At 41.6% G+C, this 27,746-nt stretch overlaps 1 protein-coding gene across 2 annotated transcripts; it reads left to right on the top strand.

Annotated features, from left to right (window-relative positions):
* Window positions 1-505: 505 nt before the first annotated feature.
* LOC109854181 (zinc finger protein ZIC 4-like) lies at window positions 506-27,442 on the top strand. Of its 2 annotated transcripts, none has more exons than XM_020427032.1 (4): window positions 506-557; window positions 1,096-2,074; window positions 23,275-23,444; window positions 25,051-27,442. In XM_020427032.1, the coding sequence occupies exons 2-4, from the start codon at window positions 1,120-1,122 to the stop codon at window positions 25,378-25,380; spliced, it is 1,455 nt and encodes a 484-aa protein (XP_020282621.1). In that variant the 5' UTR covers window positions 506-557; window positions 1,096-1,119; the 3' UTR covers window positions 25,381-27,442. The 2 variants fall into 2 exon arrangements, with proteins under 2 accessions (XP_020282621.1, XP_020282630.1); XM_020427041.1 differs by adding an exon at window positions 23,874-23,989 and having other exon boundaries at window positions 520-2,074; window positions 25,051-25,155.
* Window positions 27,443-27,746: the final 304 nt, after the last annotated feature.

Genomic DNA, 27,746 nt, shown 5'->3' with positions numbered 1-27,746 from the left:
ATACTTACGTACGAAATATCTGTACTAATTATCTTCTAGATCACATTTACCAGAGAAGTAAAAAACCTCACTAAACTTCTAATAATCAACACGCGTTACATTTAGTGCGTTACAGAAACTTGTGTATTTTGTAGTGCTGATCTTAAAAACTTCCAAACCATTCACAAAATCCCGACATGCGCCTTAATGATCGCAACGCCCACTTGCATATAGTAGATTGACAGGCACCTCCCAATCTCGCGGCCTCCAATAATCGGTCGTGTCATCAGCGCCAATAACACGCTGGTACCCATTCAACAACGTTTGTTACTGGATAGGAGGCTTGGTTTAGAGAAAGTAGTGGGGATAGAGGTGGAGTCAACCACCAGTAGGGCGGAGAAGCACCAGGTTGGATATCATGTGGTTAGGTAAGACGAGGAAGGCACGAAGATGTGCGCATGCTAAAGGGAAAGAGAAAGAGACCGTAGCCCGAAATAGGAGCTCTTGGTTCAGAACGCCGGGATTCTCAGTCCCGCTGTGAACGCAGCAAGGAGCAGTACGTTCTACCTTACCAATACGTAAGTCACGGTACGCGGGACTCTTACCAGTGTGTTGATTTGACAGTGTTTTTCTACCCTAATCTATACAATCTCGATCTCGTAAAGTAGCATTGTAGTAATAATGTAAAAAGCATGATAATTTTTGAAAAATTCAATGCAAATTCAAATCAATTCTATTTATATTATATACGGCGGGAGAAAAGCATAATATAACATACTTGCATTTTTTTTTTGGGACAAAAGATTGTTCGACAAAAATCAAAATCAATTTGCTCTGTCAAAATTAGTCCGTAGTGTAGCGCAAGTGTGAAAAATGAAAAATAGGTTTAAGTGAGTGATTTTTAATATAGTTACATATAAAATGTGAAATTATATGTTAAATGGCAATGGGACGCGGCATGTCATCGTGGAAAGGAAAATATTTTCGAAAGCGAAAAAACGAAAAGTTTGTAAAAAACAAGTGTGTGCACGTATTTAAAACTTAATAATGTATATACAAGATAAAGTGCGCGATATTTGGTGTAAAAACTACTGTTGTATATACGTTTTTTTTTAGTTCTAATTCCACGAACGTCGTTACATGATGAGTGAAAGAATGAACTATGTCTATGAAAATATGTCCCATCCTCTCATGAAGTTGTCACCAAATGGTGGAGCAATTGGTGTCTCGACTGATGCAAACGCGAATATTCAGCTGTCTTCTCCAGGAGAAACGGCTCCTGTTCAGCCTCATTTTCATCCTCAAGGATACCCACCGCATCCTCATCCGACACCTCACATGACTCCTCACATGGGTCCGCCGCCGCACATATCTCATTCGAGTTACGCGCGCGAATTCTTATTCCGGCGAAATGAAGATTATAATCCACCAACCAGTTCCTCTGTCGAGAACGGATTGATTTTGCATCCGTTGCATCATGACGGAGCGGCTGCGACGATGCAACAATATCATCCACACAATCAGCATCCACTAGCTCCCAGTCCCTATGGGACACTATCCTCTGGACATTACTCTCAAGATTCCAGGATACCTCATTACTATAATACGTCTAATATCGCTACGCCGCTTTTGCATCATCCGCAACATCCAGTGAATCCGTGTAGTCATCGTGATAACATAGATCGCCACCATGCGCCAACTTTTGTAAGAACTTTTGTGAGGAGTGGCCCACCTGACGGTAATGGCTCCCTATACATCCAAAATTCTAGTGCACAACATCGTGAAGAGATAAAAACTTGCTTATGGATGGAAGAACTGGCGGGACGAAAACGTTCTTGTGGAAAAACTTTCAATTGTCTCAGCGACATTGTGGCCCATATCCAAGTGGACCACGTGGGTGGACCAGAGTTTACAACGCACACATGTTATTGGCAGAACTGTACACGAGAAGGCAGAGCTTTCAAGGCCAAGTACAAGCTTGTGAATCATATAAGAGTGCATACCGGAGAGAAGCCTTTTTCATGCCCGTTTCCGCACTGCCAGAAGGTGTTTGCCAGATCGGAAAATCTGAAAATCCACAAGCGAACGCATACTGGTGCGTATGAACTATTATTTCTGTGTCGAGCATTGCCTCGATTGTTAACATTGTGATTATCTAAACTGTTTTTCTTTTTTCTTGACTTTTTATCGACGACTTTTGCTTTTATTATAACGCACACACACGGCGGATGTGCGTAAATAGTAGACACGTTACATACTTTTGAATACACATTAAATACATTTGATGTACATGTCGTTAAAAAAAAAATTATTAATATAAAATCTTCACAATTTAAACGAAGGTAAGTCACAAAAAATATTTTCTTAAAATAAAAGAAATAACGCACAAAACTAAATGTAGAAGAACCAAAAAATAACAGGCGAACAAACTACTACTTGCAATATATATTGGTGTAAATTTTGTTCGCGCTAAAAGTCAGAAATGTTAAAACGTTGTCTTCAACGTTCTCCCGGGAGAAGAGTTCAGAAATTTTTTGGATCCTATCAACGTGACGTTCACGATCCAGATGCTTGGGTCACTCTCAGATTTGAATCAAATCGGATATTTTTTTCCACGAACCGATTCATCTCGACGTCTGGCGGGCCGTATTAAACCTTGTTTTCAAGTTATACCACACAAACCGCCAAATCACATAAATTACATCCACATAAACTAGCTTCTTCATAGTATGAGTCATTCCCAAATCTCGTTGGAACTCGGCCGAGCGTGAGAATGATTAATTCAGGAGCAGCCGCTTGCTCCGCCGCGAAGGTTGCGCGGACAAAGAGAAAGATCGGCGATTTTTTTGAATGTCAATAATTCAGTTTTCGATAAATAGCAGAATTACAAAGACTTTTGTTAGGATGGCATCAATAATCGTAAAAAAAACTTACTCACCGTCTCGCGACCGTGACTTTCTGTATATTTTCGTTTATTTTGGAGAGAAAATCTTTTTTTTTTTTTATCCCGGTTGTCTCATCCACGAGACGCCACCGGCGCCTCAAGTCGTTTCAATGTAATCAACCCGCAGTTTACGATGACAAGAATTTTTCGGAGAGCAATTAAGAAATTACCGGGCCGTATATCGTGTCGTTTTATGTTCGCGGTCCTGGACATAGTATTTACATATTTAGTCGTCGAACGCGCGCCCTATTAGCCCGATGCGACGGCTAGACGCTAGGCGTCAGTCGTCTCGTTGCTGAATCCCGCACAGTGAGACATTTACATTGAAAATCGCTGGCCAAAAGTCAATTTTAAAAAAAGTCAATTTTTTTACTTTGTTTGTAAAATTTTTGTTGTTAAATTTAATATTTTGAGTGTGTAATGTTAAACAGTTCAAATTTGTTACATTGTGTAATAATTTAAACAATTGGGAGATTTCGACTTTTAATCTGTCATTGCTTTAACTCTCTATAACATTATGTAGAAAAAAAATTAAACAATATTATAGTAATAAATTTATAAAATTAAAAGAGAACGCGCGCGAGTAATTATGCGTTGTAATTTTCACAGTCGCTACATATGTAACGCGATACGCATTTTGCGCGAATATTTACATTCATTAATGTAACTGTGAACACAAACATGCTGAACTACATGTGGTCGAAAGAAATCAATTAGTCTCTTCGCGCAATCCGGCACAGCACGCGTGGTTTAACCCGCCGGATATGTACATTATTTTGCGCGCGCGCTCCCACTCGTGCGCACTTAATGACTTTTAATAATGAAATCGCACGAGAAATTATACGCGCACTCGAGGGCACATACCCGCAGGTGCCCTCGTATTTTCGTCGTTCGCACGCGGGATGCGGATTCGCGCGCTCATCGTCGTATCCACCACCACCCCCTCCCCCCCCGTGTGCCGAGGGCAGTATATCACGTGTGATTAAATTTCGTTTTCATTTATAACAAACGCCACCCTTCCGACGCCATTGTGGAGTGTGAGCGCATTTTCTATCTTTCTCTCTTCCCCGTGTGACCCCTCTTTCTCTCTCTCCGCCACGGGTTGACAGTTTGGGACTCGCCCAGATCGACGTTGTGCCACCCTATCGCGTGTTGAGACATATACACATTGTTGTAACAACCATTGTGCGTGTGCGCGTCTCCCCTACGGAGACGCGCTTAAGACCGCTTTAAAATCACTTGGATATTTATACGCGCCTCGCTCTAAATATTGATCAATATCGCGATTTATATGCTCGATAAGAATAAAAAAAAAAAAAAAGATCGAAATAAAAGATTTAGAAATGCCTTTTTAAATATTAACAGCAGAATCAATTAGCATTTTTCTACTTATTTATTACGCGTTCAATAATCTCTTTCAAAATGCGCGCATAAAATATTTTTCACAAGCAAAGTGCGACACTACACGCTAATTTTTCGAGATGTTTGTTTTATAAATATACATGACGTTTGCGCCTACATGAACCATGTAAATTTCGTTTGATATGATCGGAGGGAGATCAACGGAGATGTATTAAAATTCATTTTTGTTCGCGTACGTGGTAACGACAACCCTTGTGCGACCCTCGTCGAAATAAATTGGCGTTTTCGAGAAACGGTTCTCGAGCCACGCACGGCTTCACGCATTGTTTTCGCACGTTGCTGGCGAAGGCGCGCGCGCATACACACATCACGCCTCTATATTACGCGCCCTTTTTTTTTCTCTTTTTACTTCTTTTGCCGTGCCGTCGGAATACGCAAATGTGATTTGGCAGCATCGCACCGTATGCTTCACAAGTACGCGCGCGTGTGTGTGTGTGCTTACGTGTGTACCGTAAATATTTTCCTCGATATATATTCCACGCGTTCTCGTCATTGTTCTTGTTAGACGAGAGACAAATTCGAATAGACAGGTATACACGCAAGTTCACTCTCGTTCTTTGAGAAATCATTTTAATTGCGGGGTGTATAAAACTACAAAGTGAATTATTACGAATAATTAATAATCGTTACCAATACAAAAAAAAATCTCTCTCATTTTAAACGCGAATTTAAAGTTTAAACGCATTTAAAATGTTAATTTCCTTGAACGCAAAACAATTATTATTTTTTTTAATAATTACATTGTAATCTTACAACGCGCGCTATTGATTGATATTTAGATTATTAATGTTGTAATATCGTTCTTTAGCATATCGCATATAGCGTTATCCAGCGCGTATATATACATCCAAGTGCGGGACTTGGTGACGTTGCACTTAACGATGATCGATGGAACGCGCAGCATCCATTAGCATAGAAATGATTTTGAGTCGCGACGTCGAAAAGAGCCTAGTGTGTGTGTAGTATGGCCGTGGCTACATCGCAGTACAACAAATTGAGACGGACTAAAATATTACGGTCCTTCTCGCGAGTAATAATGCGACGCAAGAGGGGGGCAAGTCGCGCGCGAGCAACCGGTAAACTACTCGCGCGATCTGTTCATCGCGTATATAATCGCGGAAAAAATGAAATATTCTCGTTTCTTCCGCGACCGATCGGTGTCCTATTAATCCGCAGATGCGAGACAGCGTCAGTCATTAGGCCAAATTGATATGCATTTTAAAGCAGCTTACTTCTTCTCGCTCCTTTGGACCAGCGGTAAAAAAAAATACATGTAGAATCCGCTCGCAAAACCGATCTCGACCGATGTGCGTGGAACGAGCAAACGACGATTGGTCAGATGGACAATGGGTCTTCACGGGTTGTGCGCTATTGGTCAGGATTTTCGGAGGGTTCGACGCGGAGAATAGAGGGATGATACGGGATGAGTCGTCGCGAAGGGTGTCACGAAATAAGCGTTAAGTAGGGGGCGAAATACACCGTGGGGATCGAGAGGGGGCTGTGCGCGCGCGACGTATAGAAGCAAGTAAATGGCTACTTACTGAAGCTGTAACGCAACTCGCGCGTATGAACCATAAAAAAAAAAAATACGTTAACCGGTTTTGCGCTAATCCTTTAATTATCGCCAGCGATGACAAACAGAGACAACTCTGTTTCAATCATTCTTGCTAGTTTTTCTGAATAGATCTTCTTGTCAAACATTTCGACGTAGACGTCGCAAATGCGAGACTTTAAACAAACCACGAACTCCGTTGAATAAATTGCAACAAGATAGATGTACCTGTTCCTGTAGAAAAATTGTGACGGGCATAAATTACTTGGAAAACTAGCCAAGAAAATTTAATTTGATATTATCAACCTAATCGCTTCTTTATAATAATTAGATAATAAACGTGATTGGACTTAACTACGTTGTTTACGTTTATCAACACGCACAAATTGTCTTTATTTACTTGTACGAGCGACGCGCACGTCACGATACCGCAGCCGCTACTATTTTACCGGAAGTCATGCCGTCGCCTGAAACGGCTCCGGCGGAGTTACCGTTTTCTACGACCGATCCGGCGGAGAGCGTCCGATCGTGCCGTGTCGTGAGTTGCACGTCGGCGTAAAGGCAATTACTCTCAGCGGAGGCCAGCGCGCGTACCCCGTATTTTTGCGTCGTCGGAGTATACGGCGCGGGAGAGAAGGCGTAAAACGTCGCGGTGAGAAAGAGAGAGAGAGAGACGTTGGAAAGGGTTGAGAGAGTCGGTGATTCGCTTCGTGGGACGCCGAGAGATACGGCGAAGAAGCGAAAAGAGGAGAGGAAAAGACGATAAAGCGAGAGAAAGAGAGAGAGAGAGAGAGAGAGAATAAGAGAGAAAGAGAAGAGAGAGAAGTGCCCGAGAGTTAGAAGGGAGAGACCATGAGAAATTATGAAACGAGAAGTACGAGGCCACACGAGGAGCCGTTGCCCGGAGCGCGATACGATATTTGCTCAAGCAGCGAGAGAGCCACCGCGGCCAGGGAGATCGACGGCGATCGGTAGCGCCGCGAGTATATACCGGGTAAAATGCTTGCACGGTTTCTAACGATGCTCGGAAGCGCTCGGTACAGAACGAATTGGGTCGGATTCGCATCAAAGCATGGAACAGCAGGAACTTGTTGTGACAAACGCACGGTCATTGCCATTGCAAGAAACTTCTGTCGGTCTGCAGAAAATTTGAGACTCGAGTGAAATAACGGGGAAGTGTGTAGAATTGACCCAAAAATTAATTTATTCAAAAAACGATTTACGTTGCAAATTTTATCCACAACAACAATATTAATACGCGTCACATACACACACAAAAAAAAAAAAAATAAATAAAAATAAAAGTCGACATTTGAACGCGGCCAAGGCGCGAGTCAGTTCCAGTTGAAGAAACGATGCGACGTCGATAAAACTTTTTTAGGCAATGATTTTGCGACGGGAGGAGGGGAGGGAGTAATCGAAATTTGTGTTTAGCGTAACAAAGCCAATACGAATACGCTTCTAGGAACGATGACAGCAACATCGCACCGAGATCGGACAGAAGAGCGATGCGGACGCGAGATTATCGTATCGACGACTTATCGGAATCTTTCTGTTCGGAAGATCGATGGAACGAGTGCCGCGGCGCGCACACCTCGATTGGGATCGAGAAATTCGATTTGGAGATAACGCGCATCGTGAAATCGGGACCGTTATCACACGCGAACGGCCGCGGTTGACAGATGTGTACAATTCTGCGATTTCGAGAACGTCCGGCGCGAAGATCGATAGACGTTCATCTCTGATGCCATTGTCAATGAGACGCGGCCTCGAGTAAAACGTCGTCACACATTGTCAAGTTGACAACGGTTAGGTTTAATTGAAAAATAGCGTGACAATCGCCGCTTATTGACAAATTTCCGAATTTTTTTGTTTAATTAATTTCAAAAACTTTTCTCTTCGACTTGTGTATCATATGTTAAGAAACACGCACGAGGATGCGACAATGTTGGACTGTGACGGTTACTTGACTCTTCGGGACGCGACGCAAAATGAATTGACAAGCGAACAGCGTGGAAAAGTCCACGGACAACCACGCGGGTCGATAAGGGCGAGACAGTCCTTCTCGCGCTTGTACGTCGAAAAGCAGCCGCCAATAAAAAACCACCCCTACGTTCCTGTTTATACCGCACGCTTTGTTACTTGACCGCCCACACCTCCATCGATCGCACCCGACATGGCGCATTCGCTCATCTTTGACAGTGTGAAATATAAGGCGAGAGAGAAACGCGCAGAGCGCGGGGACCTCGCGTTCCCGTTATTTTATTGAAGAACGAATCGCTATTGGATAGTAATTGAGCGAATCACGCTATGTATCGACGTTATTCGTCACGTACGCGCGACATGGAAAATTGATTGGCGAGAAATAAAATTTCTGCTTATTTCTGAGAAAAAAAGATCGATCTTAAACAGCAATTTATCTAATCGCAAATAGACCGCACATTAAAGTAAAGACATTAATCGTAATTTAATTTAATTCTTACATCTCTAAGTTAAATGAAAAAAATAACACGTGTTTGCAACATAAAACGTTTATTAAAATCTTTTCTCATTGATGCGTTTCAAGATTCTACTCGAAAATATGCACAACTTTATTCGCGTTTTAAATACATTAATAAAATACTTTACGTCACCATTCTCTACGGTTGTCTCGTAAACATTGTTTTCAAATAGCCCGAGAAGGATATGTCTGTAACGGATTCGCAAGGTATCAAGCAAAGCTCGAGCCTGCTACAAGATGATGTTTACGAAATAATCAGCTTGATCATACGTGAGGACGAAATGTTATTTGTAAACATCGCACAAGGTCGTATTAAATGTCGTCTCTTACAAATACGTGGATTGTAGTTTTGAAAACAAACGATTCTTTCACCAACCTGATCGATTACATTGCGAGAATAATTTATATTGAATTAACAGACCTGATTTATGATTCTGCTTCACCTCTTCAAATTACGAAGGGCCCGAAACACTTATCTCACTCGAAACTGATTTAGACAGAAAGATTTGTTGCAAAAGTGGTGGGCGTCCGGTCGTCAGGCGCCCCCGTCTTTTAGTCGTAGCCCCCGGCATTCTCACCTGCCCATGCGAAGTAACTCTAACGATCCCGACTATATAGTTTAGCGAGAGTGTTGAAAGTACCCTTAACCCGTCAATTTGGACCTCGCAACGGTCTATAAAAAAATTGAATAACTCATTTCTCTACGCGACGAGACAGAACGCGCGCTTAATAAGTGCACGGCACATTGAACACAACGGTGTGGAATATCGCACAACAAGTATCGATGAAAGTGTAATCAGTGACACGATTAATGAAACGCCGTCGACAGGCGTGGCAAACGAAAACGATAAAACAGCGCGCGAGATCGACGACAGCTAAATACCCGCAATTTAACGTGAAACTCGCAAGTGTCTATCGGAGAGTGGAAATTAGATTGTCAGAGTACACTCGAGTTATGCTATCTATCCGATCAGTACCGACGGCACTTGTATAGTAGAAATCAAACGTCGCATGCGAAAGCTGGGTACAGCTTCTTCGAAGACACATATGCATGACCGGAGATAATTATCTCTTCAACCGTGATATCTGGCGAAAGACGTCGCTAATGACTAGTGGTCTCTTGATCGTTCAGCTGAAAAAATAACGAGACGAGCTTCCTAGCCCTTTTTTTCGACACCACAAATGCTCGGTGATGCAAAAAAAAAAAACTGTCATTAACGTCCCTCGACATATGTAACTTAATTAGATAATTCAATGTTTATCATTTGTTGTTTTAGTTTGATAATATCTAAATTTGTAAAACGTTTTTATACACACTTTATAAAAAAAATGTAAAATCTCTTTTTGCGAAGTAATTATTTATAGCAATTTAAAAAACTAAAAACCAGAGTTGCAAGCCTTCGATAAATTTGCCTCGCGCGAACAATGTATCATCCGGTAAATTGCGATCGTGTATTCTGTGTGTGTTTTTCGTAACGACGGTGCTTCCTTCAGGAGCGTGCAGTTCCAACGCCGTGGATGACGTAAATGCGTAGGTGCAAGTGGGATGAAATGCGGGGGAAGGGCCGCGTGCGCAGTGCACGGGGCGCCAAAAGAAATCAAACATTTCTGGTTATCTTCCAGCGGGGATGAGCTGTTCGACAAGAAAATAACTTTGCTCCGCGCTCTTCTGTTCGGAATAAACGGGTTTTTTTTCCTCTCTTTCTTGCTCTTATTGCCTCGTCCTTTCTGGATATAGGCTGGAGAAGGTGGTGGCTCGCGGACCGAGCGAACCCGAGCGCGCGCTGTTGTAAAATAGTACGGAGGCATTAAGCGCCGCTAAGCGACTGTATATTATTCTGTTTGTAGCCAGACGTTCGCGGGCTAATGTTGCCATTCTTGAAAAAGTCCGCTGCACGAGCGTTTATTAGCGGCACGCCAGGCGTTTCTGCTCGCACGTGATATTTTTTCGCTGGCGCGGCCGCCGTTTAATCGGAATCGAATTTATCGTTTAACCCGAAGCTCTGAATAGCGCACGTCGAAAGACGTGAGCGCGGAGAGTGCGCGCGCGTATAATGCAATATGTTTGTTCGTCGGATGATTAAACACTTTTCCGCGGCACGTGGCATTTACTGAACGACACGCACAAATCAAATTTGTAAAAATTATAAGATTGATAATTAAAAAAATTTTCTAAAAACAATTTATAAAACAGAAAAAATGTCTAATTATAAATATCAGCTAGATATTAGTTTTGAAAGCATGAAAGAGAAATGTGTCTTTTGTGTATTTAATTGTCTTAGAAATATTTCCCAGATTCAACTCCCGACTTTATGTCTCAAAAGTAACGACGGGGGAGTTGAACTGCCGCGCGATCATTACATCCTGCTGCTTGCAATTCTACGATCCTTTTTAACGGCGCGGCGAAAAACACTATACGGGAGCGGGCATCTTATGCGCGCGCTTCTTCTTGTCGCGCATCAATGCAAGCGGGTAACCAAAGACGGGGTAAATCATTCCACGGAGTTTCGCCGCTGGCTTGGTGTGTGCCATCCCGTCATTGGTACGGTAGCCCTCGTCGAATAATACCGGGTGCTTCCTCCCGGATCCCGCGCGGTATATACGTTAAAGACACCGTCGTACAATGGCGATCATCGAGAAAATATCGAGTATCCGTAACATTATACTTTCGTGCGTGGTTTAAATGCCGGCAATGTTGGTGTCAAAGGCGTGTGCGTGCGCGCGCGTGTGCGTGTCAACGTACAGCGTGTGCGTTGTAAAATCGTATCCTCGTATCTCGAGTGAGATCTCGAATATGTGTTTTTCCTTGTTCGCGTCATGAGACCACCGGATCATCATCGTAGGTTTGTGAAACGCGGCGCGGTGAAGGTCGGCAACACGACGGCATCGATTCATCATCATTCCCGCGATCCCTTTTTTTTTGCGCCAATATTAGAAACTCGCCGCGTTTCACAGATACAGCACGAATGTGTTATTATCACATTAGAGAGATAAACGATAATCTCACACTCAAAATCGTCGTAGCGTCGATTGTACACATTATCGCAGCTGCGCGCGTTCACGGGAGAACGGCGAGTTTCATTACGCGCGTACGAATTACCTATATTTTCACCCGTCGCTAATTAACCAGTCAGTACTCACGCTTTCTCCATTTTCAGTAACTCGATATTCTCCATTTTCTTATTGCGCTCGATCGCGTTCGTTCTTTCCTGCTTTCTAATTGCAACAATCTCATCTTTCTCCGTTCTCTCTCGGAAATTTTGAGAGAAAAGATGCGCTTCGTTCAAAATGATAACACGCAAAACAATGTGTAGTTCGAAATGGAAACATTCTTGCTGTAAGTGGGTGACATTGTGATCTCTTGCGAATGACACGTCGACCGAGTGAGATCAAGTCAAATCTTCAGCTCATTATCATAGCCTGTCACCCTCGTAACGGGTCTACGACGTTTTTCCCACAGTTCTCTCTCTCGTCAGAAACGCGCCGGAGAAACATTGGCGGATGATGATGAAGAAGAAGAAGAAGAAGAAGAAGAAGAAGAAGAAGAAGAAGACAACGACGAGAAGAAGAAGAAGCAGCAGCAGTAGGAGGGGAGGGTCAGAGTCGGTTGTCTCCGTGGTCTGGTAGAAAAGGTCGAAAAAGGGAAGGAAGGGAGGGGAGATAAATAAAAAAAAAAGGGAAGAAACGCAGAGGGAAGGAAAAAAAGGAGGAACGAGCAGAGGAGCGGAGAAAACAAAACGGAATTGCGGCCTAGCTTGCGGTGGATGATTTAGGGGGCGAGGGTCGCGGGTCGAGACCGGGCTCTGGAATGCTGGACCCTCTTCTTCTCCTCTACGAGTATCTTCTTTTCTCTCGCAGTCACCCCGTTTCTTCGTCTCGGTGTACTGCCTCTCTCTTTCTCTCTCGCGCGCGCGCACGTTCCCTTCCACTTTGTGCGTGTCTCTCTACCTTTTCGTTCAAGGTGGAATCGTCGTCGTCATGAGGTGGGAGAGGTAGCAGAAGGAAAAGATGATAAGAGACAAGGATAACAGATAGAACATTTACATAGGTCGTTAGTGCGGGCAGATGTAGGGACGTTGTTCGCGTATATACCCACGGTGACCGCGTGTCCACCTTGTGCCTCCGGTTTCTGACCGTGAGACTCCGACTTCGCACGGCGAAATCGACTTCCTATTGTTGCTCGAATTTGTCGCATCGTTTTCCGTTAGCGTTTTGTTATCGGCTGTTACACAAGAGAATAAACGACCTCGCACGCGAGACCCGATTTCAACGACAGTTCGATTCTTTCTTTTGAAATACAAAAAAAAAAAAGACACATACAAATCTATTCTCTAAAAGTTTTCGCGCGCATTACGTAAATGATCGATCTCGAACTCGATTCATTCGCAATTTTTCTCTCTTTGAGAAATGGACGAGAGCCAAGATTCCGTCAGCACAAACTTGCTAATGTGTTGGCAACGCGTGAGTACGATTTATCGGCGGATATCCTGCCTCTCTCTCTCTCTCGCACGTTTGTCACTCGCTCTAAAATTTTTAGTGACACACGTACGAGACGTTTTTTCAATTATGTATTTCGTCATTGATAAAAAAGATAAAACGCTATCTGTCTTATAATACAAAACGGCGAACATGAGAAAAAAAATGTCATATCTGCCGATACACACGTGTACGCTCTTGAGGTTCTTCTTCTTTAATCTACTGACAAGATCGGGCAAACCTTCTGTCCCACGAAGTCACGTCAGGGATTGACCTGAAGGGTCATGTCAAAAATCGGATACATGTCTCAGGCCGTTTTGACGTTGGGGCGCACCACCCATTTCTTATTTAATTTCGTAACTCGACGCGCTCGATGAAATTATCGGAAGGTGTCCGTCACACGAGTTGTAATTTTCTCGTACGAAAGCGGTCGAATACCTCGCGTTTGAAATTGTCGCGAAATCACATTTCTCTCAACAAAAAATTACAATCGACATTGTTAATTTTCAATCACGCGAAATAAATCTGTCACTTAACAAGTATCTTTTGTAACACGCGTGAAGTCTCGCGTGAAACACGCGAGAACGTTCCTTGAAAAGTAAAATATTTTCGATAAATGTTGTTGATATTTCACGCAGATATGCGGAATTGCACAGCGCGTGTGCAAAACGATCGAGAGAAACATGGAAGACTTGTATATCTAGCGATCAAATATCAAAAGTATATGACGATAATTTCAAACGTCGTGCATTACGGGACAACGTATATTACTCGCACGTCACAATTTTTCTACGACAGACGATAATAATACATTGCACAAACGTTACGTGAAAAATAAAAAAAATAAAAAAAATAAAAAACTTTCTTTATTGTCCCGCGTCGCGAATGCGTATCTCTGCTTGAAGATCTAAATGCGGTCCCATTAATCATTGCGGTTACAAAAACGTGTTACCGAAGTTTTTACACGGATGTAGCAAAGTTATCTCGCGAGGCGTGAGAGTGTGAAAAGTCTCGATAAATAAAATTCTACCGTGAAACGACGTGCACGCACGCCAACGGCGTATCAGCCGATAAAAAGAACGTGCGCACGGCGGCGTATGAATGCACGCGTGTGTATAAATAAGAATTATTTGTATAAAATACAAATTCGCGTTGTAACCCCCGAACGACCGAAGAGAAATGAATACTATGAAGGAAAGATAGATATCTGCGGAAAACGTGCAAAACATACGTATAACAGGAGAGATATACGACAGTCGTGAAATATTTGTATACGTGCATAAATATGCATGAGGATGCAATTAGTTAGAACGAAGCTGAGAGGCAAAAGAAAAAAAACCTAACTAAAATCAACTTTACGTCAAGTTTCCATAAACCGAGTGCGGTCGAAGTGCATTTGTCTCGCGAAACAAAACGTCGCAAAAATTTGAATTATCTGAAAATGCAGAATCTCAATCTCTGTTGTTGCGCTACGGTCGTTGCAGCGAACCGTGCGCCGAAAGAAGACGTACGTGAGCGTGGCGAGCAACAGGGGGATGCAAAAGAACGAAAAGTATCGGAGAGGAAAAAGGAGAGGCAAGGCGAAAGAGAAGCGAAGAGAGAAAATAGATGAAGAGAGAAGAAGGTAGATTTCGCAGTGTTATATTTACGAAGAGTCTCTGCCTCTAATGGTTTCGATGCGCGCGGACGCACGCGTACCTGTCCCGCGAAATACGTGTGCACACGCGTGCGTGGGGCGATTCCTCATGTGCGCGCGTGTTCGCCGTGTCGGCTATGCGCACACGCGCGCACACCGATCCCGCGAAGCCAGAACGGGGGTTGGTGTGCGCCGAGGACGCACACACGAGCTGCACGGGCGTGAATTATGCCTCGCGCGAGATGTCAAATTGCTCGCCATATCGTAAAATATACAACTCCGCGCGCTGTGGGAAACATTATGTTCTCGGTCCTTCCTCTCCGTCTCGCTTTGCCACGACTGGCCGTTTCCACCTTCAGCCACCCAATGTCCCCCTTCTGCCAACGTTGTTATATCTTTCCTCTCTCGCTCCCGTTCCCGTTTCCCACCCCCTGTCGGCGATTCGCGAATAAATTCGCGCGGCGCACCGCAATCGCATTAACGTCGAAACGGTTTCAGCCGCTCTGCTTCCGGAAATCTAATTTTTCCGTCGCTCGCCCTGTACGTAACGTTGCCGCCACAGCTTCGACCGCGATCTGATTTAGCGATCTTTCCGCCACGCCTCGCGTCTAATCGCTAGACGAGAGAGCTCGAAGAACCGTTCATTAATAAGCCTAAAACTGGCCCACACACGAGTGCGCGGGACGTGCCCCATCGAGCTCCGAAAGAGGATCTCTCGGGACGCCTCGTCGCGAGAGGGAGAGCCGGAGATGAAAGATCCATCGATGATACATAGTATATCGACGCGAGAAACCGTCGAATCATCGTCCGTCAATAAATACCGATCGATCCCGCGCCAGCGTCTATTAATGACTAAACGTCGGCTAACCAAATTAACCGTGACTAAAGTGCGTTTAACTCGGCATTCCTCGTACTCGCGTAACATGTTGTTTTGAGATCGTAAACCGCATCGGTTATTACGCGATAAATCGTGATTAAGTTTTGAGAAACGAAATTGTAACACGCTCTCGTCACTAAAAAATGTGACGATAGAAAAAATTTCTTCTCAATCATCGTAATTATTCCGCATCAGGTCGATAACGAGAACGAATAGTTTTCGATAAACTACGGAAGAGAACTGTGAAAGGGAGTTTATTTTTCTCACATCACTTAATGAAATTTCTTCGAGATTACTTGCCGGTTACCCCGGCAGGGTTAATGTATCTTCTTACCTGCTCTTCTCCGCCCTTCTCTCCCCCGCCGTTTCCCTCGTCGTCGTTCTTATATTCTCTCAAGTATCCGTCGCGCGAGGTTTCCCCACTTAATCCTGTCCGTACGTAAATCATGAACTTCTTTCTCGACGCCTGGCGAGGGTACTCGACAGGATTCTTCACAAAAAAGGAGGGAGCGATGTCGGTACGCGAGAGAAGCAAATCGAAACTTTTCAGAAAAGTTGTTTGGGTGTAAGAAGAGTTCTTTCGCGTCCTATAAATACGTAGATGGGTGCAAGTTAACAACAAACAAAACGTAAGAGACTTCTCATCGAGTTATAACCTCTCGCGTAACAATTAATTCCTACGTGCGCCAAAAGGTGTCCGAAAAGAAAAAAAAAACACGCGGCATATTAAAACGCGTAGTAACAAAAGAAAGGCAAGAGCATGCCGCAAAGACCGACCCGAGGATACGTAGATGAATACCTATAGTATTGGACGGGAAAAAGAGGAGTGTAGAGAAGATGCAGAAGGGCGGGTTACCTAAGTAGCTCTGTGTGTATACGTATACTACTCGAGAAACACAATTCATCCGGATCTCGAAACTCAAAAATGCTAATCTGCCGGCATTTCCTTTCGACGGATTCCAGCCCACTTTCTTCTCCGTTTTTCTCTCCGTTTCTTCTCCCCTTACTGATACTCTCTCCCGCCCCTTCACGCTTTTCGTGAAAATGCTACAAACGTCGATGATCTCTCGATGGTCTCTGAGAGAGGAGACTCACCGTTCTCTCGGCTCATCGACGTGCGGATACGACGTGGAAAAAGCTTCCACAGACCGGACAATGGGACTAACAAGCCCTCTGTCGTGTTCATACATCTATCCCTTCCTGCTTCTCTCTCTCTTTCCCTCCCTTCCTTTTTGCCTTCTGCGGTGCCGTTTAGCACTACGGCACAAAGCTGCAACAATGCGTCGCGAAAGTCTGTCCGTGCGTGTAAGCGTTTGTGTCCACAGGATCCACAATTCCACTTTCCTAAGAATCTCGACGCGCACGGACGGCGCGTATGCTTCCTCTGAAAAGTGCTACTGCGCAAAAGTTGACGAGACTTTTAGTAGTTTTCGACGTTCAAGGGGGGACGAGGGTCGCGCGTGTACTTTTCGCCTCAACGAAAATCTTTGATTTCCTTCCTTCGAGGGTCCTCGAAACGGCGACGTTCGCAGCTCGCGTGTTTAGAGGGATATTCAAGTGCGCACGGGTTCACAATCTTTTATACGTTGTCGGTAGCGCGCTTGTATACAAAACTTCAAGCACTTTTGTCGCTCGTTTCACTTGGCAATCAAATAGTTTTCAGAGATGCGTGAAACACTGGAACAACGCGGTTTCCCTACATAGTCGAGATATACAATTACGGATTAGATGAGTGCAAAGATATTCCACACCCGTGACAACTATATACACATGAGTCAGTCTAAAAAAATGCCACCTTTCGTGAATATAATAAATACCGTGCGCTTTGCATACGGAGATGCCTCTGCATTCAGGGCCGTACGAGCTACCAAAAATTTTCTTATATTTGACAGTCGTACACAATGTACGAATCTATTGCTTTTGACACGATTATTCAAAAAACTCAAATACGTATAATTGAAAATATAAATTTATACTAATTGGCTAATTATTTTGGAATTTACATACATATACATGTATGTAAATAAAATAATGAGCTACAAAATGGTCGCATTATCCGGTACAACGCCGTAACATCTTTCGTTTATTTTATATCTAAAGTTTTATCACTTTAGTCCACGAAATTGCCATAAAAAATGTGTAAACTGTACCGATATCCTCGGGTGTCTGGAAATGATAAGTCGACGGACCGTCCCGACCCTGGTAACTTTAGACGAACAACGGCATACCGTGGCGCCCTATCTTTTATGCCGGCAGTTTCTGAAAATCTCCGAGTTTGATCTCCGGAACCGCGCAGGTGAGATAAAGACGGCCAGATCGGCCGTGATGGCCGTGCGACGAGCGTGTGACGAAGAGAAGCTCTCGGGAGAGAGATTGGTTGTCAGCGACAGCAGCAACCGCAACGCGGCGGCAGCAACACGTGTGCGCGCGCTGGACCTGGCGGCGTTTACATAAACACGTATAAACGTCGTGTAAACCGACGCGACACCAGTCCCCCGCATTCTGCGAGTGTGGGTCTGTGTGTTGTGTGTGTGCGCCAGGGGTTTCCATGCGTGTCCGTGATGAGAAGGTGGACAACGGTAGCATCCCGGACTCAGATAACGGCGAGGATATACGACTCTAAACTGCACCTACGTGCGGGGACGACGGGCTACCGAATTTTCGAGAACTTGCGACACGATAAGGTGGCGCGCGCTTGTGAAGAACAAGAGAAAACCGGATTAACGATGACGCACGTCCGGTTGATGAGGATTTCTCGGTAGAAGAAGTCGGACAACAAATGATAGGACATGTGGGTTGGATGTTTTCTCAGCAAATATTTTCTTTCTGTAACGTGGCAACAGGACATAAAATATTTGCTATTTGAGATTCACTTGTAATGTAACTCCATCGAGAAATAGAGCGGGAAGATTAGGCAGGACAGGAAATGACACGGGACTGAACTCGCAGCAGATTCGATGCTCGATATGTAATTAAATCTGGAGCGGTAGAATAGCTTTGTAAGGGAGGTAAGATGACAAAATGAGATTCGTCCGGATTCATCAAAACGTTATTTAGGTCAACCATTATCTTATCCTAACGCGATCTAGAGATAGTGGAGGAGGCAGACTCCTAACGTGCTTTCCAATAGATATCGGAACGTATATCACGGTGGTCTCAGGTATATAACGCGGTATAGTCGCAGCATCCCCTGCGACTCGACAGCGTTCGAGCAAAAGAGAGGGACGAGAAGAGAAAAATAAAGAAAGTGAGAGAGAGAGAGAGAGAAAGAGAGAGAGAGAGAGAGAGAGAGAGAGAAAGAAAGAGGAAGAGGGAAGGGAGAACAGGCAAACACTCGAATTACTTGAGCAAAGAAACATCTGCCGATGGCGCTCTCCCTTTCGAAGCCATCATGGCGGAATGATCAGCGCATCAACCGGTAGTTACGCTTACCCGTGGGTTTGCGGTTCTTTTTTCCTCACTCGTGCTCTTTTCCCTTGGCCGACTTATTCCCCCCTCCTCTATTTTCTGTTCTTCCTTCGTTTTGCACGCGCGACCATCTTGGTAACAAGTCCGATTACATCGACGGGACGTCTCGGGGGAGCCTCTGCCGTCTCGCTTCTCTGTCCCGCATTCGCAGGTAGGCGCTCGTGCGTAAAGAGAAGAGACATTTCTGCTAATACAGAATTCAGGATCTTCTTCTGCCGCGGGAAGAATCGTGAACGAATTTGTGGATACACAAACGCAGGTGCTAGGTAAACACTTTGCATGGGGGTTTTGAGGTAACACAAAATGACAGCAGCGGGAATCGGTGTTAAATTTCGAACGGTGTGGGTTTTGCAATTTAGATCCCAAAGATATATGGAACAATACTTCTGGAGTTGTTCTATCTACACGTGGACGATGATTAACGCGCGGCGACTGGTTTCATTCTCTTGCAATATATACGCCGCGCCGCGCCGACGAGAATCGCACCCTCCCGTAGTGTGTGGCGCGATTTCGGATTTTAATTCCACGCGAATGTACATACACGCGCGTCCATCCGGCTCTTATTAAATCACGACACGTTTATTACTTCCGTTCGATCTCTTTCTAACGTGAAAAAAAAATTCGCCAATCTCGAATCTCTCTTTCTCTGCGAGACCGAAAATTGCTTGACGGAAGATAAATGACAGATTCCGTCGCGAAGGGAACAAAAAATGGCGTTTTTCCAATCACGGACTGTTTGTGAAACACGACGCTTCACGTGCCGTGCGGTATCTGATGATTCTGAAGTCAGCAGGTCAAGTTACACAGTGATTGACCGCGATTCTTTCGTATCTCCTGCGTCAATCGGGACGGCGGCTAGCCGTATAGTTGACAAGAGAACCTCTGGGATTTTTCAACTAATGCCAAACATATAACAAGAAAATTATCTACTTGAAGGACCTCTGAGAATAGAGCGAGAACGTGGAAAAAAGGAGGTTTGAGAACGGACCCTCTTTTTCCTCCCCTCTTCCATTATGAAAGAAAGGTCGATTTTTCGATATTCCAAGATTTGCAACAATAATCGTTGAACCCAAGACTGAATACAATGCCGGCAAAAAGTATCCGTTATTCCAGAGATTCGTGCGTGGAAGAGAACAGGATGAGATTGAAGTTTGAGAATTCTTTTCGACAAAAGATACGCCCATAAATCACTAGTATTTTTACCGAAAAAACTACTTGTACGATGATTTTTCCTGGAAGGAAAAGCAATTTGTAACAAAGAACCGACAAAGTTTTCTGTCGCACTTTGTGCTTTTTTAAATGAGAACTACTTCCGGCTAAGCCATTTAAAAAATATTTTCTCGACTTCTATCTCAACAGAACTGCTCATTAGTTTTGTAAAAAATATATTTTAAGAACCGGACTTTGAAAGTATAGTATTTCGATTTAAAAAAAAAGTACTAAGAATAGATTATGACGTGTCATTTAAGAATAAGTGTTAAAACCACAAATGTTCATAAAATATTTGAAAGAAAGAAGATATCTAAAATTATCTAAAATAAATAATCTCATCTAAATTAATATATTCTAAAATTAATTTTCTTAAATTATTTCCTAACGCGATTAGAATTGTTATAAAAACAATTTTCCAAATTGACTTCTTATAATCCGTTCTTACATTGTGCATTTTTTCTTTAGACGCTCTGTCTTCTTAAATGAAGTAGAGAGACCCATACTTCTGCATCCATGACGCTAGATATATCTCGCACGTGTATCGCTCTTCGATTTCAGAGCGCCGTAGCCAAAACGATTATAATAACTATTTTATCCGGCGCGGATCTGGGCCATTGTGCCTCTCTATTCTGAAAGTCATAACACGGTGCCTACACTGCCCTTCAGGAACTACCTCCAAGTTCCCCTATGGCTTCGGAGGGTACCATGAATCTCAAGTTTCGCGCATGTATGTGTGTGCCCGGTATGTGAACGTAACCGACCGACACATCACTTTTCTGCATCCGCTTATTGCTTATATTCTGTGCACACCAAGACCTGCATGTTCGTACAAACTGAGCACATGAGAATGTAACGGCACGCAGTACACATTTATGAATGATCATCTTTCAAACGTACGTATCGAACAAATTGAACAATTGTCGCGTTAAGAGCAGCCTTGAAATTTATAGAATCACAAATCCATAATGTCTGAGATTCTTTTTGTGTCACTTTTTTTTAAAAATAATTTTGAGAGATTTAAGTAAATTGTCTGTTTTTAATTGAAGTAAAATTATATACATGTTTAAAATTTAAATTTCAATAAGCATCACGTGTGAACATCTTTATTTCGTGCGATTCAAAAGTTGTATATTATTAATATTTTTTAAATTAAAAAAACATTTAAGAACCGATCGCGAAAAGTATTGTTAAAAAAAGCAGCGCTTTTTAGAACACCCTGTATTCAACAACTACCGATCACGGTATCTCGCGCTGACACTGGCGCGCGCGCACGCGCATATACATACATACGCAGCGAACGCACGCGTCCGTGTGCGTATAGCGGCAGTAGCGCGCACACATTGACCACCGGCAATATTTCACGGCATATTGTTGCCATCTGCACACGCAACCCCGCGCGCACGACAGAATGCACGACGTAGGAGAGACGCGCGCTTTTATTTATCTGCTATTTATTTGCCAACGCGCGCGCTACCGAAGCGATCCCCAACTCACGACCCTGCCGGGGACAGATTTGAAAAGTTATTAATCGTCCTGTTTTGGAAAGGAGTGCCACGACGTTCTCTCCTTCCCACCCCTCGATGAAGAAGAACTCCTTTTATGCGAGTTGTGTGCGCTGGCTAACCAGACGACGACGATGGCCGTGCGCGCGAACGTGCCCCTTTCGATAGGCTCGAGAGGGCAAACCTCGAGGAGGTGTGAATCGATGGGTGGAGACCCACTACAAAAAGTCAAAATCAAAACGTTCTCTTTTTGTGGAAGTAGATTGAGACGTAGAGACGCGCACACGTATATCTAGATTCCGGGCGCGTTGTGTGCTAATTTTGTCTCTCGAATGAATAAAAATGCGTTCCCTGTAAACAGGTCCTAATGTTGGATAAAATATTGTAGAAAACGTTCCAAGTCGATAACTTTGTTCCCTTTTCCCTACGTGCGAACAAATTCATAAATATTTACATCGTTGTGCAATATCTCGATATGGATGCGCCGCGCGATCGAGATAAGGAATGTATCGTAAAATCCGACAATTGAGATCTTTCTTGTGGGCGAATAATGAAGAAAGTACGAAAAAAAAAACACCGGAGTTGCGCCGCGCATCGTAAGATAAGAGGTGAGACGTCATGCGTGAATCGCGCGCTATCTTCCCGGCTTCATAAATATTTAAGACGCCTGTTTATGATGCTCGTGCCACAGACGCCCGTCGGCAATGTTCGAACGATTTGAATATAATCTGAATCGCGACGCGCTGTCACTATCACTGTAATCTTATCACGATTTTCGCACGCGCGAGCAAAAGCATCAAAATTAGTAACGTTTTGCAAAAATGTCGTTCGCACAGTCAGACTTAATCTGTACAAATCGAACGAGCCGTTTTACCAAGCAAACGACTGCATTTTTTCTCACGATGTGTCGATGATGGAATTTGCTAGGTTGGGAAAAAAGAATGGGAAAATCTACCTGAGAAGTTCCGCTAGGGACTCCGTATCTTAAAAACGTATAGACTGAATTCGCATAAGTCACATTTTTTCGTCCTTGCATGTTGTTTCGAATTTTGCCTCTAATTCTAACTACAGAGTAAAGAAAGAGAGAGAGAGAGAGAGAGAGAGAGAGAAGAAGGGAAAGAAAAAAAGATTCGTTTGCCTTCCAAGAGCGCATACAGTCGGGCCGCCATTTCCCCCATAAAAAATCCGCCAAGTTCGCGCTTCCTGTTCGCGCGTCTCCGCTCTTCTCGAGAGCGCCAGAAGGAAGCTCCGGAAAAGGGAGTAGAATGCGGGGGTGCGGACCGACACGGTGAAATATATTCCAGTCAACTTCCGTTGGAAATAAATAAGAGTCACGCCACACGGTCTCACTGCGCCCCGACAACGGCGGCCATTCGTGTGCAGGGGACCTTATCTTTCGATATCTCTTTTCTCCTCTCTCGTGCCCTAAGCTAAGAGAAGCCACGGAGAAGAGTTCCGCTCATCAAGATACACCGGAATCAAGATGAGATTCTCTCTGTAACGCGCTAGCACAATCGTGCATTTCCAACACACCGTAAATTTTTTTTATACAAATCCTTATTTTTAAGAGTGTAATTATCTGTGTAATTATTCCTGGCGTTACTCAATATTGATCAATCATTTTGTCGTGTGTATTTGCACAATGTGCAATCTGATATTTAATTGGAACGTTATTTGAATCTGTTTCTCTACGTTCTTTTTTTCAGGCGAGAAGCCTTTTAAGTGTGAATATAATGGCTGCTCGAGGAGGTTCGCGAACAGCAGCGATCGTAAGAAACACAGCCACGTGCACACATCGGACAAGCCTTACATTTGTCGAGTAGCCGGCTGTGACAAGTCTTACACACATCCGAGTTCGCTGCGCAAACATATGAAGGTATAGTACGTTACCCGATCGAGTTAATCACAAAGCTTGGTAGATAGATAGATGAGAATGCATTACTAAGACTTCGAGTCCGCAGCTTGTTTTGTTAGACGTGTGAAAATTTCGATTTTCCAGCATGTCATTGATTTTTTTTTTCACACAATTTTAATTTTGTTTATTCAACACTAAAGCTAAAGTTTATTTAAAACTACTTAAGATAAATTAATATCGATTAATTTAAAACATTTTCAATTCGAGCACATAAGAAATGAAGATATTTCATCTATCTGATACAATAAAAAATTATTGACCCGAGATGCAATCAAATGCACTTGTTTAGTCTATCTTTTTTTTTTTTTTTTTCAGACACATAGTGAAAATACTTAAAACAAATGTTTTTTAATGTACTTTTATTCGAAAAAAACAAATTATAATCTCTAGATGATATCTCATGGGCCATCAAGATTCTCAGCAGCTTTTCAAATCTTATCTTTACGCGACAATAGAGAAAGGACAGAAACGTGCAGGCCGTCTACCTTCCAAAGGGAGAGTGATAGGTTAGTTTCACCAGCATGTGTGCTGCGTCTCTCAGTTTTCGCAGACGTGATTCGCGGAAGGCAGTCGTTGAGATTTGCTCACTGAATTATGAAGGAAGGTGGAAGCGGACACTCTTGATTTACTCATTTCTATCGATCTGGCTTCTCTTTCGATCTGACTTTTTACCTATGCTATATCTTCCCGCTGATCCTTCTGCTTTTCTGCTTCAATATAAAACGACCCGACTTGAACAACAAGTTTGCGCAAAACGTCGTACAGTGGGACCTTTCTTTCCTGATCCATCCAGGACTAGGCACAAAATTTCTTTTCTGAACTTTCTTCATTACGTACCACTTTTATTGAATGGCATATGAAAATTGAATATTAGAATTGAAAATTGCATATAAATAAAGCAAGCAAAAAAAGAAAATCACGACATGCATGTCGTCACAAAGTAGAGAAAAAACAGTTGAGGAGAAATGATCTAAAAAAGAAAGTGTCAGATTTAAAGAAAGTGTTAGATTTACAAAAGAGAAATCGATCAGAAAAGTGAGGTTTCCACTGTATAAATCAAAACTGTATTTTATCTATATAAGTGTAATATCTAAGTTAATATGAAAATAAAATTTTAGTATACAAGTTAGTACAGTGTAAAAATAGAAGAAGTAGCTTTGTAAAAAAAATGTAAATTCTTATTTATAAAAATACATGCTTGAAGAAACATTCAATTTATGCAACGAACTTGATTCTTTCGCGAACTATGTTTGACGAACAGAATTTCTTACATAAATCGACGGTCATAAGTTTCTATTCTTGAAGACTGGAATTAATTGTTTTTAACTTATCAAAAAGAACACATACTTTGCCGCCATGTGCTATATTCAATCGACTGTAACAAGATTTAACAATAGTTTGCAATACAACATAAAAATAATTTTCTTTTCAAGAAATGTGTGTTTTCAAGAAATTTTAAATACATTTGAGGTAAACAAAATTTGAGATATCTTTAGTAGTTTAAAAAAATAATTGGAAAAGTTACTTCCCATGCTCGCACTGTATTAACTAGTTCATTTTTTTTCAGGCGCATGGGGGAGCGGTAGATAGCGACAAGACACCAGTAGGATATGGTAGCGAGGGCGAAGAAAGTCTCAGTAGCGGGGATAGTTTATCGGTCACCGGACAAACCGCGTCGCCTCAATCGCCTGAGGTTGTTCAGATATCGACAACGACGACAACCAATCCACCACCATCTAGCAGTTTTTCTTCAAACAGAGGACTACCCGCGAGTGGGGCAGATTGGTATATTCGTCATCCTCCACCGATGATCGCGCCTCAGCCTGAGCCCGGCCCACCGCACCATCTTGGTCACCATTTTAATCAGCTAGTACACCCTCAAGCAACGGCGTATTAACCAAATTTTAACAAACAAACGATCGATTAATGAATTTTTTTTCATCTCCCTTACTTTTTTGCTCTCTTTCTCTCTCTCAAAATGACGATAACATGAATTTAAGGTCGGGACAGAATATTGATAAGATTTGTAGATGTAATAGAAAATTTTTAGATCTTCATGAAAGAAGAAAAAAAGTTTAAATTGAAACTTTGAAGCTTTGACTTGATGTTTGATACATACATTCTGATACACACAATCTATCGGAAACAGATAATTGTGTTCAAATACTTCATAGTGAATATTCCACTATGTAACAAATTTAAAGTTAAGTGTATATTTTCAGTTGAGATGATTTAACCTTACCTGATTATGTGCCACAGTTAATCTGTAACGATCAAATGTCAGGTTGGGTATAAACTTACAATAGAACACATCGTAACTGCAACGCCGACGCAATGTGTGGATATAATCTTACACCGAACATTTATGTTCCAATCACAGATGTTCGCGACAAAGAGTTGCATTTCTGTGATACTCTGCTTTGAGATTGTTTAAAACATTCTTCTCATAGTAAAAACATATATTAAAAAGATAATTTTAGCGAACGTGTTCATTAATTATTACGTTTTTGATAATTTTTATTCAGAATTATAGTTTTAGTAAGTATTCTTGTTGAATATTTAAAAATTTTTTTCTATCACTAAGAAAATATTACTTGTACATTACTTGTTTTACATAAGGCAATTTTTAACGATTGTTTGGTACATCAAAGTGTATCAAAGTTAGTATATATACAAACCATACTTTATAGTATATAGTACATATATCTATATTACATATGGTATATATAGTATATACTATAGTTTGGCACACTGATATATGTACCATTGTGTTTTAAAATATTTATTTATGCCATTAATAAGAAGAATAAGTAGCCATAGAGAACGAAACGCAGACATATAATAACAAATTTTATTGCACATTTTACAATTGTGTACATCGCACATTTTGCAGTAAAATTTATTATCATCTGCGTTTGGTTTTGTGTGGCTAGTTGTTTTTTTATCAATTTAGTTTCATAAATTCAGAACATTTATTTTTTTAATATGTGTTCTTACATTAATCTTACAGTTACATTTTCATTATCTTGTAGTTGTAGTACAGAGTACAAATTAAAATTAGATAAATAATAATAACAATTCACGTATAATTTGAAATGGCATAAGGATCTTGCTAAGGACCAGAATCTTCTCAACTAAAAATATGACAAGTATAAATCCTCAGATAATTCTTGAAGGCTGTATCATATTTCTGTGTTTCTCGGAAAAAATATCTTATTTTGTTTGATTGTTTAAAAAGATAAACAAACTCTAATGTAATCAACGTATTGATCGAGAGGTCAATTAATATTTGTGTAAATATGTTATTTTACTCAAAATCAAGACTCATTAAATATTTTGCGTTATTTTAAATGAATATTTTGCTTTCTATTTATATATATATTCAGACTTTAACAGTCATAATGATAGAACTTTCTTTATCCAGAAATAAGGAAAGTTACGCAATATATTTAGCGACTCTTGATCTAGAAAGACATACAAAAGAGAATCCGTATAATGCGAAAAAAATTACAAATGTGAGCAAATATAAAATTTGCCATTATATAATATACAAGATGTCCTATCTCAGTCTATGACTCTGAAAAATCAGTTTTCTTTTAAATTTCAAAAAACTGTTACAGGCAAAAGTTGTGTAGTCTGGAGAGGAAATTCAATTTTTAAGAGTGATAGACTCAGATAGAACACCTTGTGTAGAATATTATTGATTATATGAGCAAGTTATACTCCCCTTAAATTTACTTAAATCTAAATTTACTTGATCTATGGTATATAAATTTTTGTCGTGTATAAATTTTTTTGTCATTATATATATAAATTTTTGACAAACAAAATTAAAAAATTAAATCAAAATTGTTTAAATCTACAGTTTAATGATGATAACTAATAATGATGATATGTTTCTGAAAACATAAAAAGCGTATAAGCAAAATTTAATTTATAAAATAACGAAATAAAAACAAAGTTTGTAATTATAAAGTTTATAATTTCTATTATTTAGTTACAATCACTTATAATTTTATTATTTGATTAAATTTAATTTTTTGTAAACTTTAATTTTTAATTTAACTTTTCTTTGTTTTTAAAAAATATCATAATCAGTTAATTAATTTCTATCTTGAAACTTATAAGACTGAACCAATACAGTCCTTATTTTATAAAATATTAATTTTAAGATGACGTTTGTGCGCAATGTAATGATAATGTTTCGAAACCAATTTTATTTGCGTAATGTCGTCAAATATAAAAAGACAGGATCAATATAAG

This window comes from Pseudomyrmex gracilis, unplaced genomic scaffold (assembly GCF_002006095.1).
Source record: "Pseudomyrmex gracilis isolate BER0280 unplaced genomic scaffold, ASM200609v1 scaffold_2, whole genome shotgun sequence".
NCBI classification, from domain to species: Eukaryota; Metazoa; Arthropoda; class Insecta; order Hymenoptera; family Formicidae; genus Pseudomyrmex; species Pseudomyrmex gracilis.
Note: the sequence above shows the minus strand (reverse complement) of the source record. Positions and strands in the feature narration are given on the sequence as shown.